This window comes from Lepisma saccharinum, chromosome 9 (genome assembly GCF_977018435.1).
Source record: "Lepisma saccharinum chromosome 9, izLepSacc3.1, whole genome shotgun sequence".
NCBI classification, from domain to species: Eukaryota; Metazoa; Arthropoda; class Insecta; order Zygentoma; family Lepismatidae; genus Lepisma; species Lepisma saccharinum.
In genome coordinates, this window is record NC_139237.1 from 1,979,838 (window position 1) to 1,993,539 (window position 13,702).

A 13,702-nucleotide genomic window follows, 5' to 3' on the forward strand; every position below is an offset into this window, starting at 1 on the left:
CTGGGCATGGATGTTTGTGTCCATTTTCATCAATTTCATCATATTATCACTCATCACCATCTTCACAATTAGCCAAAAGTGGCAGAAAAGTGAAGTAAAATAAACCAAATCAATCAATCAATCATTTCACCCATCAACTGTCACAGGAATGTAGAATCAGTGATGAAGCTAACTTCTTTGTCATTGGGGAGGTAAACCAAGAAAACCACAGACACTGATAAGACACAAACACACACTGGCTAGACCCATCCAAAATGGTTGCCTTCTTTATTGAGGGTACATTGAATTAGAAGCTTACCTCCAATTGCCAGATCATGTTTTTCCATCATTGTTGTCTGAAGACGAACATTTCCAAACTTTTTCCAGCATAATGGTGCTCCACCCATTGTGCCAACATTGTCAGGGATTACTTGCATACGCAGTTTGCTTGAGATTCGTGATAGGGAACCTGTGGAATGGTCGCCAAGATCCCCTGATCTCACACCATTAGATTTTTTATTTGTGGGGGCATTTAACGGCAATTGTTTACACCATGCAGATACAGGATCTTCACCATCTGAAACAGCACATTGTGGATGCTTGTGCTGGCCTTCAGCCTGATGTGTTGATCAAGGTTCAGTGAGAGTGGGTGCAAAGTGTGGATCTAACATTGGCAGTTGGTAGACAGCACATAGAACATGTGTTACATGAACGTGGCAGTCTGCACCTTGTAACAAACAGGTTTAGGATTAAAGTTACACAAAAATGAATAATACCAACGTGTTTCTCTTTCAATTCTAGCCCATTTTCATATATGGCATGCCCACCTTTTCATTTAAAATAATGAAGATGGCAGATTTCAAGATGGCCCCTATTTTGGTCACATGCATTATCCAGTGTCATGTTTGGGTCTGTTTCATTCCTGTTTCACCTTGCATAAATGTTTTAGACAGCTATTTCCATACTTATGTACCTGTACCTGTACAAATCCAAGGTGGGCAATGACAACATGGTACAAATTCATTGTTAATCAAGTAATGAGACATGTCAGTAGGTTCAATTTGGTCATTATTACATTCTTTGTGAAAATAAAAGCAATATTTATGCACACTTCCTTTAAATGGATAATGAAATACTATTTATTTTAAGGTAATTAAAAAAAATACATGAAATTTGATTTTTAACCCATTTTTCACAGCAAATTTTCACATTGATGAAATTACTTCAACTTCTCATTAGATTACTGTTAGAGGCACTGATAATGCAAAACTAATCTTTGTTTTAATATACAGGGGGACCATATCACGAATTGTAACATACATTGGATTTTATTTTTATTCTAAGGATATTTCTTTCACTTATGTACAATATACATACAGCGTGTTGTTTTTCCTTATAAGTAAAGCCCGGATTTATATGTAATTACATATTTTTTCCTTTATATGTACAAGCGTGGAATTAAAATATATTGCCGAATTACGTCAGTAGAGATGTCACAGTGAAGTTTTATATTACATATTTTTACATATTTTACTAAATGTTACATATTCCTAAGATATGAAATTTTTTTACATAAAACAGTCCTTAAGAGGAAAATCCAATGAACTTTTGGCTTACTAGTTAAAAAAGTATCTTCTCACTTCCCCTCCCCATTTCCAGGTCTAAAAAAATATAGTAACTTAAAAGTGCGATTTGCCTTCGTTGTACGTACATAGCAGTTCGTTGATTCGCCGCATCGTAACAATTACATCAAGATTCGACAGTGTTTCAGTTTCCAGTTTGTAACATGGAGCAGCAAGCAACACACAGCGAACGAAGAGAACCAACAATGGAAGGTGGCAAGTACAATGCTAAGAGGCATTTCTCCTTTCATCCTTACATTGTTGTGATGGTTTTGATTTTTGCAGCCGGCGGCGACAAATCTTGAATGAAGTATTGTTAACTCAACCGTAGAATTTCGTATATATATTTCGTCGCCTTTTCAGCTTGCCTCAGCATTTCAACAGTGTTTTAGCTGTAGAAAGCTGGAATGGCTCCGCCTACCTCCTCGTTATCTCAAAAGTTGTGATCTTGGATAGCAGTCGATGATGCATTTACTACGGATGGTAAAGTTATTTTTTGTCGAGTGTGCGATAAAAAAGTTGGGTGCACTATGAAGTCTCAATTAGATCAACATGTTCGCACTTCACTTCATGTGAAAAACAAACAACTACGGAGTGAAAAGAAGCAAGTTTTACTAACCCAGATGCAAGAGGATTCTTCATTCAGTGTGTTTTACAAGGAAATGTGCGAAGCAATGATTGCAGCAAACATCCCTTGGTATAAAATTCAAGCACCGAAGTTCCGGGATTTTCTGGAAAAATATTGTGGCCGTAAACTTCCTGACGAGTCAACCCTTCGAAAGCGATATCTACCACATTCATACAAAGAAACTTTAGAATCAATTAGGGCAGAAGTAGGCAGTTCCTATGTGTGGATTTCCATCGACGAAACAACTGATGCTTTGGGACGGTATGTAAGTAATTTCATTGTTGGAACGCTAATTGCTGATTCTCCATCTACACCACATCTCATTGCATGCAAAGTTCTAGAGCGTACTAATCATTCCACCATAGCACGATTTGTGAATGACAGTCTTAAATTGTTGTATCCGGATGGCGTACAAGAAGAGAGAGTTCTTCTCATGTTCACAGACAGTGCGTCATACATGTTAAAAGCTGCTACGGCACTTAAAGTGTTTTATCCTAACTTGATCCACTTTACTTGCTTGGCACATGCTCTCCAACGCATTGCTGAGGAGGTGAGAGGCAATTTCCCGGAAGTCAACCAACTTATTTCTTCCACGAAAAAGGTGTTTCTGAAGGCACCACAACGTGTACAAGTTTACAAGGAACAATTGCCAGGTGTACCACTTCCTCCGGAACCTATTCTTACTAGATGGGGCACTTGGATCCGGGCAATTAAGTTTTACAACGAATATTTTGAAGAAGTGAAATCTGTGCTTGACTCATTTTCGGCGGACTCAGCTGTATCGGTACGCACTGCTCAAAATCTCTTCAAGGACACCAAACTTGCTTGCGATATGGCATACATAAACAGCAATTTTGGTTGGATTGATACAAGCATAAAAAAACTTGAAACTGTTGGGCTTCCTCTCCTGGAAGCCATGGATATATATATATGAGGATGCAAGAAAGAAACTGTCTGCTGTTGGAGGAGATGTGGGAGAGAAAGCTCGACGAATATTTGACGCAGTGACTGAAAGAAACCCAGGTTACGTCAGCTTATTTACAGTGAGCCGCATTCTCAATGGTGAAAAAGTTAACACTCCCAATGATATTTCTCCCGACCACATTCACCTTCTGAAGTACGCTCCGGTTACTTCTTGTGACGTGGAGAGAAGTTTCTCTGCGTACAAGAACATATTATCTGATCGGCGACAAACATTTACTTCTGAACATTTGGAAATGTACCTGGTAACATATTGTAAGTTAAATAATTAAATACAGTGCCTGCCCCAAGATCAAAGGTAACCTGAATTTTTGTAAGTGCTTTTTGAATGAAAAATTTGGGCAACGAAAATTTACTACTGAACATTTTGAATGGTACCTGGTGACATTGTATATTAAATATTTAATATATTCAAATTGTGGTTAATATTTTTGCTCTATAAGAACATAAAAAATACTTAATGTAAGCATTGTAATATTGTAACTTCAAATTTTGTAAGTCTTTTTGAAATAAACATATTCCTTTGTGAGGAAAAAATGTAACAAAAATAGGAAGTAACGTTTGGAATAAATATTTATAGTACATATTTCATTATGAATTTACATATTTTTTACATATTTCAGACATTTTTATTACATATTTATGTACATATTTTAGGGGTTGATATTACATAAAAATCCGGGCTTTACTTATAAGCTTGATCCTCTCCATTTGCACATGAATGCTAACTGCAAAGTCACTGTTGTTCTATTGTTCTTTACTGCTGTTGGTCATGGCGAATGCTTTTTTTCATAGTAAACAACTGCTGCTTTGCAACCATTACTTATGTTTGCCGACAGAATTAGTAAACAAGTGAGAGCAACTTGGAAGGTTGAAAATCGATTGTTGTAATGAAGCATAAAAAATGACTTTCAGTTAATAGAAGAAAAAGAGGGAACCAGGTTTGGTGGATTGGGTTATTAAAGAACCAGGAAAGAAGAGTCCTTATTGAGAGAACGTGGAGCACGGCGGTGTGTGGCTTTTGTGCATGGAAACAGCATTTGTAAAGCTGATTGCAGGACTCCATACGATAGATACAGTAATTTTGCTACTCTTTTGCGTGTTGGTTAACAAATAAATGAGCATTATCTCATTCAGCCTGGTGTTAACTCAATAGGAGTCCCTTTCAAGAAGTGATCCTGTATCTTGGTGGCTGTGCTGTGACTAGTTCTCAATCAAAAAAAGGGAAGGAGGACTCACACGGCTGAGGGTAGCATCGAGTGATTCCAGATGTCTGGCGTCCAATGGTAAATGTAAGGTGCCTTCGTGTGGTTGTGAAACTCCACCATCACCGAGGGAAGGTAACCATTTTTACTTTCTTCTCCTCTTCGGGAAATGTATGCCCATCTCTGTTGGAGGAATGGATGGATATGCTCCTCAGCCGTCGGTGGATCCTTCATTAATTTTTTGGAGTGTACATGTGCTGCGTGTTGTCACATCAAGAGGATCAACGGGAAGATTATTGCATTACTTATTATGAGTACTCGGACTTTTGAAAGTTTAATTCATAGTATTGAATCAATAACTAAATCCTGTTTGATCTTTGTAACATGACATTATGTTGGTACTTGTAATTGGGGAAGTCTTGTAGTTTAATAGCAGTACTGTTACTAATGATTTGGTTTTGAGGATCCTCTTTACATTACATAGCTATATTTTGTAATAAGTGGCGTCATGTAAATTGTGTGTCCATCGAGTTTCACACACTGTAATCAGTGAGGAAAGATTTCTTCAAATTTTAACGTTCAAACATTATTTTCATTAAAACTTTAGTTGTTCACTATCCGTTGTCGGATTATTTTGTTTCCTAAATTATCCAACATTGATGGTTAAGATTAGTGCATGACAATTGATTAACTAATAGTGGTGACAACTGCCTGAATATAACGAGGGGTCCAAAAAAATGTACTCACTGTTTGTAATGCAATAATTTCGAAACAAACAGACTTACATGTACTAATCTCATGTGGGCGTGTAGTGCAACTGTTTAATTTGTCGCGGGTAGGTGGCACTGGCAATTTGCGCCGCACATGCATGAGTGTTGGAGCGATCATGCCAGTACAGTAGAAGACAGTTGAGAAGCAACAATGGCTGCGGTACGGTTATCATTTGTGGAACAGAAGGCAGTATTGAAATGGTTCTGGAAGTACGAGAACATTCAAGAGGTTCAACGGCAGTGGCAGAATGAGTTTGGAATACGGCCTCCAACACGTCGAAGAATAGCCGATATTCGTGATAAGTTCGAATCCGACGAAACTGTTCATGATGTGAACAAGGCAATATCCGACCGACCACGAACAGCTACAAGTCCAGAGTCCAGTGCTGCGGTGTTGCAACATTTCACCCAATCACCACAAAAATCAGTGAACCAGGGAGCGTTCAAAACTTGGGTGAGCCGGTCCAGCGTAAGACACATTCTGAAGGGTGCACAGTGGAAAGTGTACATTCCAAGACTGCTAGACGCAATCAACGAGGACGATCCGGATCGTAGGGTCGAATACTGTGAATGGTTTGAGCACATGGTTCGCGAGGATGGGGAATTTGCAGGGACAGTTGTGTGGTCTGACAAGGTGCAATTCGAACTTAACGGTACTGTGAACCACCACAATTGTGTCTATTGGTTGCCCGTCAATCCTCACGTTTATGTGGAGAAGGCAGTGAATCTACCGGGGCTTAACATGTGGTGTGGTCTGTCATCGCATGGTTTGATTGGTCCCTTCTTCTTCGAGGGTACCGTAACCAGTGAGGTGTATCTTGAAATGCTTCAGTCAAGGATTTTGAATGCCATCTGAACCCTGTTTGGCGATGAAATGTTTTACCTGCAGCAAGATGGAGCCCCGCCTCACTACCATCGCGATGTCAGGTCGTACCTGGATGACACTCTACCCGGATGGTGGATACGCAAAAAAATGTTAGCCTTCTACAGAATGGGGCACTTAATTGCAATTTTTATTCTTTACAACAATAGTAACATCACACATTATGAGCACAATTATAGTTTTAAGTAGACTTCTACAGATTTTTGCTGAACGGAAAAGACAAACATTGAATCTTGAATTACATTTGGATGCAATTCATGTGAAGACAGTCACAACGAACGCACATGCCCAGGGCAAGATTCGAACTCAGGACCCCTGGCATTGTAGCATGCTGTGCTAACCTTTCCACCAATGGAGTGTGTATATGTACAATACATAGTATTTGTGTATTATACTTCTTTAGGAATGCAGCATGAATGTGGTAAAACAGATTCCTAGATAGAATGATTTCTCTCTAGCCTTTTACACTGACATTGCATATATGGTACATTTCTAAATATACCATAAATGCTCCAAAAAATCAAACCAGGGGCGATTTCCTTCCAGGGGAGTTTCTAGCAGGATATGTGACAAACACAATCACATGAAACACATGTTTTCAAATATGGCAGTGTTGCCAGGTAAAAATATTATCAGAAACATGACATCAACCAAATAAATTACTACTTTTTGTTGTGCAATTATAAAACCACATGAACAATTATGGTGCTGCTTAAAGCAAAGTAATCAAGAATGGGATCTTTGACATTAATACAACAAAATTTACAAAATTTATCACACTAATATGATTTGATTTTAAAGATCTTTTTCCAGGTATTGCATATCTGTAACGTTAGCAAAAAAAAGGCTCAAGGCTACCATATACTTTCGTTAATAATATCTTGTCTTGGTTCAAATTGGAACGCACACCATACTAGAATGAAATGCAAGACCCTTAACTACAATGTGTAACAGTACTTGTACAGCCACAGGCATTTCTGGTGTGTAATGATGCCATTGACAGCCAATGGGTCTGTTACAACACAGAAATGTACGAGACTGTACGCTCAATGGCAAACATAATGGTAGGCAAATTGTCCACCGGTATTTTCATTACTTTTTCCCCTACATCTTGTGTTGTTTTAAGGAATGAAACTATGCTGCTTCCAAGCAGACACTGCCCTCTGCTTATTGATGTCACTATTTCAATTCATTATCATCATATTGTGTAATACAGACTGAATGAAAATGGTAGTGGACAATTCGCCTACTGTTTCTTTTGCCGTTGGGTGTACAACACAAAAGCATATAGTAACCATCTGGTTACACACTTCGTGGATGTGAAGTGTTTAGTGCAACAGAATAATTAAAAATGGCCAGCACGACAGCTTTTTGAGACTTCTACTGTTCTGTATTATTTCGGTTCCAAATGAATAGATGATGACATGCATGTGAAACTGAGACTTTGCAGAATAACAGAATACATTTGGATGTGTACTCAATGCAATCACCCTCTGTACTAATGTACTTATGCCAGCAGCATAGAAACATTTGCCAGTACACTGGAGACATGATCAGACTGCTTGCTTCATCCATTCATCACTGCTGAAATGCTGGCATACAAGGAATCCCTTTCAGGGTTCTTTTGGAATTAGGTTGTGAATGTAACAGGGTGTATGGCAGTAACTCCCAGTCAAGTTCCTGTAGTGTGCAAATCATGTGGTGAGTTGCATGAGGGCACACACTGTCATGCAGCAAAATAACACCTTCAGTGGTCAAACCAGGCCATTTCCGTGATTGTGTTCAAACATCCAACAAAAAGATGTAAAAGTTAATGACATGTTATCCACTGATTTTCAGGAATCAGACATTTCACTGACTGAATGTTCATGGGCACAACTGCTGTAGGCTCCAAGCCAAGGTTGACTTACAATTGTGCATAGCCTGTTGTCTCTACACGGTTTTCAACATTCGGAAGCTTTACATCATCTTACTGTGAATTTCACTCAGTTTTACACCTTCATTTAGAAGATATTTCATCACCTCATCTGTTCCATGTTTGCACTCACAGGCTTGTTTGCCATCTTGTTTAACAAGTGACAGTCACTGCTCGCAACATTAGTGCTCCATGCAATAGCAGTAGATGTTTGTCTGTTACAAGTAATACGTCTTATATGCATCCGAGTGTGTTCTGTTATTCTGAAGAACTGAAAGTTCCAGTTTGACTTGAACGACCCATATATATGTTAAATTATCACAATTCTATCAGCATGTAATTGAAAAGTTTCCACATGCCACTTGGAATAGGGAATAAAAGTCTAATAAAATACCTTTCATGCCTTATAGCACATCCTGCAGTGCTTAAATGGTAGATACATTATGCTTACTTTACATTTGCCCCCAGCTAAGATGTAGTTTGTGAGAAGCCTCTCCGATTCATGGCACATGTCTCGGAAGTCCTGGAAGTTATCCAATTTGTCCATGCACGATATGCACACGAACTTCGGTAGCGAGTCGTCTTGTGTAACCTGCAGAAATACAGAAGCAATCAGTATTAAGTAAGAAAAAATGCATGGTAATTATGCATACAATAAGAACAAGCAACAAAAACATAATCTCCATCCAGCATTTGGTATCCAATCTTCATGTCATACAGTGCATGCCACTTAAGGCTTGTCTTAAGCCTTCTCATATGATATGATATGATGATATGATTTTTTGCATCCAAGGACTACAATTTTGTACAAGTACGTACATCTGTAGCATAGGACATGTACAATAGAAATACATGATAATAAAGTTTGGTAATTTTAACATAAGATACACACATACAAATTGGTGCACTATAACCCTTGCATATAAAGATATTATACTTGACAATTTCAGTTTGATGTGCAACAGCAAGCTCTGCATGTATGGTAACTAACCATACCTTTTAACCAGTGGCGGTCCCTCCATGGAACAGAGGGAACAGGCTGTTCCCTTCAACTTATCTCCCTTTTTTAGCTATTTAAATTATCTATAACATAATAAGAACACTTCTTTCTTCCGAAATCAACACGCCCAAGAAAAACTTTCACCGTTACTGGACGTTTGTTTACTTCACCTACCCTCATCGTCCCACTCTCTGCTGTCTGACGCAGGGTATTTCTGACAACGAGCGAAGGTGCCACCTACCACTACCACAGAAGCTGCACTCTCTAGCTGTTCAGGGTTGGTTGGCATTTTGCCTGATTTTTTCTTTTAAACCAACCTGGGTGGGTTTGTCAGGATTCTTTCAGATAAAACCCAGTTTTATTTTTCAGGTTATGTTTAAAAATAAAATATTTTTTTTCCTGGTAATAATGTATCATAACATTCAATTTGAATTGCTCTATACCCTGTCCCAGGCATCTCTGGAGCAGGTGAACAAAAACAAGTCTGCGCAAGTAATGACATTGGACGGTTCCACCAATGAGCATGTGAGATGGAACTGGGGTGGTAAGCGACTGCAGCAGCGTGTACTGCTTTGTTCTGCCCACTCTATTTCCTCCCCTTCTCAGAAGCTATGCACGGCCTTGCTCCAGAGATAGGTGGATGATACAGATGACTGTGTAAAACACTATTTAACATTTCTGTTAACATATTCTGTTGTAGCCGGGCCCCGTGGTAGAGTGGTTAGCACATCATGCTACGACGCCAGGGGTCCTGGGTTCGAATCCCGGCCTGGGCATGGATGTTTGTGAGTGTCCATTCATCAAGTTCGTGTTATCACTCATCCACATCTTCGAAAATTAGCCAAAAGTGGCACAAAAATCAAAGTAAAATAAAGCAAATCAAAGAATCAACCATCCAATATTCTGTTGGAAAATATTTGTCTAACAGTTTGATTCTACTGTTCCTGGATGGCATAACAGTTAATTTTGTTGCTTTGTGATCAGTGTCAGGGTTGTATTCCCTGAAGAGGCAGATACTTTGGTGTATCCAAAATGGTGGGGGTACAAAATGTGAAATTTCTGACAGTCAACAATGGTACTCCATACTGGCACCATATTACAAGTGAGGGCTAATAACATTTTATTCTAACAAGAGAAATGCCCACGATGGTTTGAATCCCAGCATGGGTATTTTTTGTGTGTCCCTTCATCAATTTCATCATATCATCTCTCATTTTCATATTCGCGATTAGCCAAATGTGACAGAAAAGAGAAGTAAAATAAACCCAATCAATCAAACAAGAGAAATGCATATGTTTGTGTTTGTATGCATACATACTTGCATGCATTATTATGAACAGAACACAATTTTGAGTAGTTATGATGAACACATTAACAAGTAACATAAGAAATCAACTTGAATTGTGCTGAAACCAATCCTCCCAGAAAAAGAAGCAATGTCTAACTTTTTACAGGGAGACTTTTATCAATCAGGTTTCTTACTTTCTTCCCCCTGAAACAATACTCAAATTTAACCATGTTCAAACATGTATTTTACAAGATGCAGTGCATATTTAGGAAATGCTATTAGTGAATTTTCCATTCTGAATGTCAGTTTATGAAACAAATGATTTAATGAATGCAGTTTTGTGCCTCTATTGGGATGAATTATGCTAAAGCTACAAACACATTTTTTATCTCATTTCCTTGCAAGCTGCCATAGATCATTAAATAATCTCACATTAATATGCAACACAATGTTTTAAATCTTCTTCGATACAGTTTGTTTACAGTTTATCACAGTTGTGTTTTCCCATTATTTTTCTGGATGTTTCAAGCATAAATACTTCCTCCGTGTATTAACACATTCGGGTCTGGCCTCATAATACAGCATTTTTACCTCTGGTCTGCAGTTTTTGGTTGTTTTTAAAAAAATCATAGAAAAAATATTTTTAATTTGTTTTTATTTACCACATATTTCTTAAATCTACAAAACTTCATCTTTTCAATGAACAAAAATTTGTTAAATTTTCTTTTCATTTTCAGACATTTTGTAATATTTTTTCAGCAATGTTTTGTGAAGAAAAAAAATACAATATTGTAACAAATGTTAATATAGAGATATTTTAAGTTCGTAATCTGGAAATTTCAATAACTAACTACATAAACTATCAATACATGTTTTGAATCTTGCATAAGAATACTTCTTATGTGCACATAACAAAAAATAATTACAACTAACTAACTAACTAACTCTCTAGCCTTCTTAAACCCGAAGGTTCATGGCTGCAGCAACACAGGCCTTCCATCTGTTCCTATCTTGAGCAAGTTCTATATACTCTTTTCCATCCCTACTGATTTCCTTTAGGTCCATCTCAACGTTGTCCCTCCATCTTCGTCTTGGCCTTCCTACAGGTCTCTTACCATCATGTTTCCCAACAAGAATCCTATAAACTCCTCTTTCCTCTCCCATTCGTGCCACATGTCCTGCCCACCTAAGTCTTCTTGATTTAATTATTCTAATAATATCTGGACATGAGTACAAATTATGTAGTTCTAAATTATGTAACCTTCTCCACTCACCTGTCTCCTCATCCCTTTTAGGTCCAAAGATTTTCCTAAGGATTTTATTTTCAAATACTCTCAATTTATGTTCTCTTTCAATGTAAGGGACCAAGTTTCACACCCATATAATACTACAGGCAAAATTACTGTTTTGTATATTTTAACTTTTAGTTTCTTAGATATTAAACGAGAAGACAAAAGTTTATGAAGAGAGAAGTAACATGCATTTCCTGAATTAAGCCTACTTTTTATTTCCTCTTTAATATAATTTTCATTTGTTAATATTACTCCTAAGTATTTGAATTTGGAAACTGGTTCAAACGAGTTGTTATCAATAATTAGATTTTGATTATTACCTAACACTTGGTTTCGGCCTGTAAGCATATATTTAGTTTTCTCTTTGTTAACTTCCAAACCTATCTCTTTAGCAGTTTTGAAAAATATTTTAGCATTATTCTTAATTGTATTCACATCATCCCCCAGTAAGTCTACATCATCTGCATATGCTAACAACTGAGTCACACCATTTAATTTTAATCCTTCTTTAGTTTCTTTTACCTTCCTTACAGCATATTCTAAGGCAAAATTAAAGAGCAATGGAGATAATGCATCTCCTTGTTTTAACCCATCATGTATTGTAAATTTGTCAGACATATTATTACCCACACGAATTTTACTTTCTGTTTCACTGGTGCATATTTTTATCATACTAACAAGCTTCTTAGGTATTCCAAACTCTACTAATATATTATATAATTTATCTCTTTTGACCGAATCATATGCTTTTTTGAAATCAATGAATAGCTGATGGACATTTTGATTATATTCCCACTTTTTTTCAAGTGTCTGTCTGATGTGAAAAATTTGATCTGTAGTTGATCTGTTACGTTTAAATCCACATTGATAATCACCTATAATTTCATTAGCATATGGGGTTAGTCTTGTTAAAAGAATGTTAGACAATATTTTGTATGTTGTTGAGAGTAGAGAAATTCCACGGTAATTATTGCAGTTCATTTTATCACCTTTCTTAAACACAGGAACAATTATGGATTCTTTCCACTGTTGAGGGATTTCTTCTTTATTCCATATTAAACAAATTAATTTATGAATTTGACATATTAATGAATTTCCACCATATTTAATTAACTCAGCTGGTATTAAATCAATGCCAGGTGCTTTGTTATTCTTTAGCCTTTTAATAGCATCTTTAACTTCCGTCAAGTTAGGTTCTGGAACTAAAGGTTCTGCTGTGTGGACTTCATTTACTTCTGATTTATCTCCTACATGGACATTTAAAAGGTCATTAAAGTAGTTCTTCCATCTATTTAGAATATCGCATGGGTAAGCTAGAAAATCACCGTCTTTATCTTTTATCAAGTTTACTTTAGGTTGCCACCCCTTTCTAAATTCATTTACACCTTTATATAAATCTCTGATATTTTTATTTTTGCTGTTTGTTTCAATTTCGTCAATTTTGCTTTTCAAGTAATCTCTTTTTTTACTTCTAAACGTGCGGTTAACTTCTCGCTTTATTCTATTATAATTGCTTAGATTTGTATCATCCGAGTTATTTAACCATCTAAGTCTAGCCTGATTTCTTATTTCTATTAGATTATGACATTCATTATCAAACCACGGCTTACTTTTTCTTGGTTTATGGTATCCTATACTTTCTTTAGCTGCTGATTCTATTGCATTACGTATGTGCTCCCAATTCTTATTTACGTCTGTTTCATTTATATTTTCATCATCATTTAAATCCTGCAAAACATCAAATCTATTTGACAGTTTAATTTGGTAATCTTTCTTAATTCTTTCATCAACAAACTTTCCTGTATCAAATTTTATAACTTTTAGATTTTGTTGCTTATGATTTATCACTGAGAGTCTTTCTCTTAATTTAACAATTACTAAATAATGGTCACTGGCACAGTCAGCACCTCTATGTGTACGAACGTCAATTATACTAGTATGCCTTCTCTTATCAATGAGAATATGATCTATCTGATTATGAGTTTTACCATCTGGAGAAGACCAGGTATATTTATGGATATCTTTATGTTTAAAAGTGGTACTTTTCACAATTAAATTCTTTGAGGTTGCAAAAGTAATCAATCTTATACCATTATCATTACTTAATTCATGAAGACTTTCTTTACCAATCGTGGGTTT

The 13,702-nt window shown here is 36.8% G+C and overlaps 1 protein-coding gene across 2 annotated transcripts in view; it reads right to left on the minus strand.

Moving 5' to 3' along the window:
• Positions 1-13,702, minus strand: part of LOC145992588 (uncharacterized) — an 88,371-nt gene that overhangs the window by 62,742 nt on the left and 11,927 nt on the right. For both annotated transcript variants that reach the window (XR_014442171.1, XM_083128943.1), the window contains exon 2: positions 8,435-8,575. Coding sequence is in view for 1 of the 2 variants with exons in the window: in XM_083128943.1 (XP_082985069.1) it covers positions 8,435-8,575 (141 nt within the window). In the remaining variant the exon portion in view is untranslated. The remainder of the gene's footprint in view (positions 1-8,434; positions 8,576-13,702) is intronic.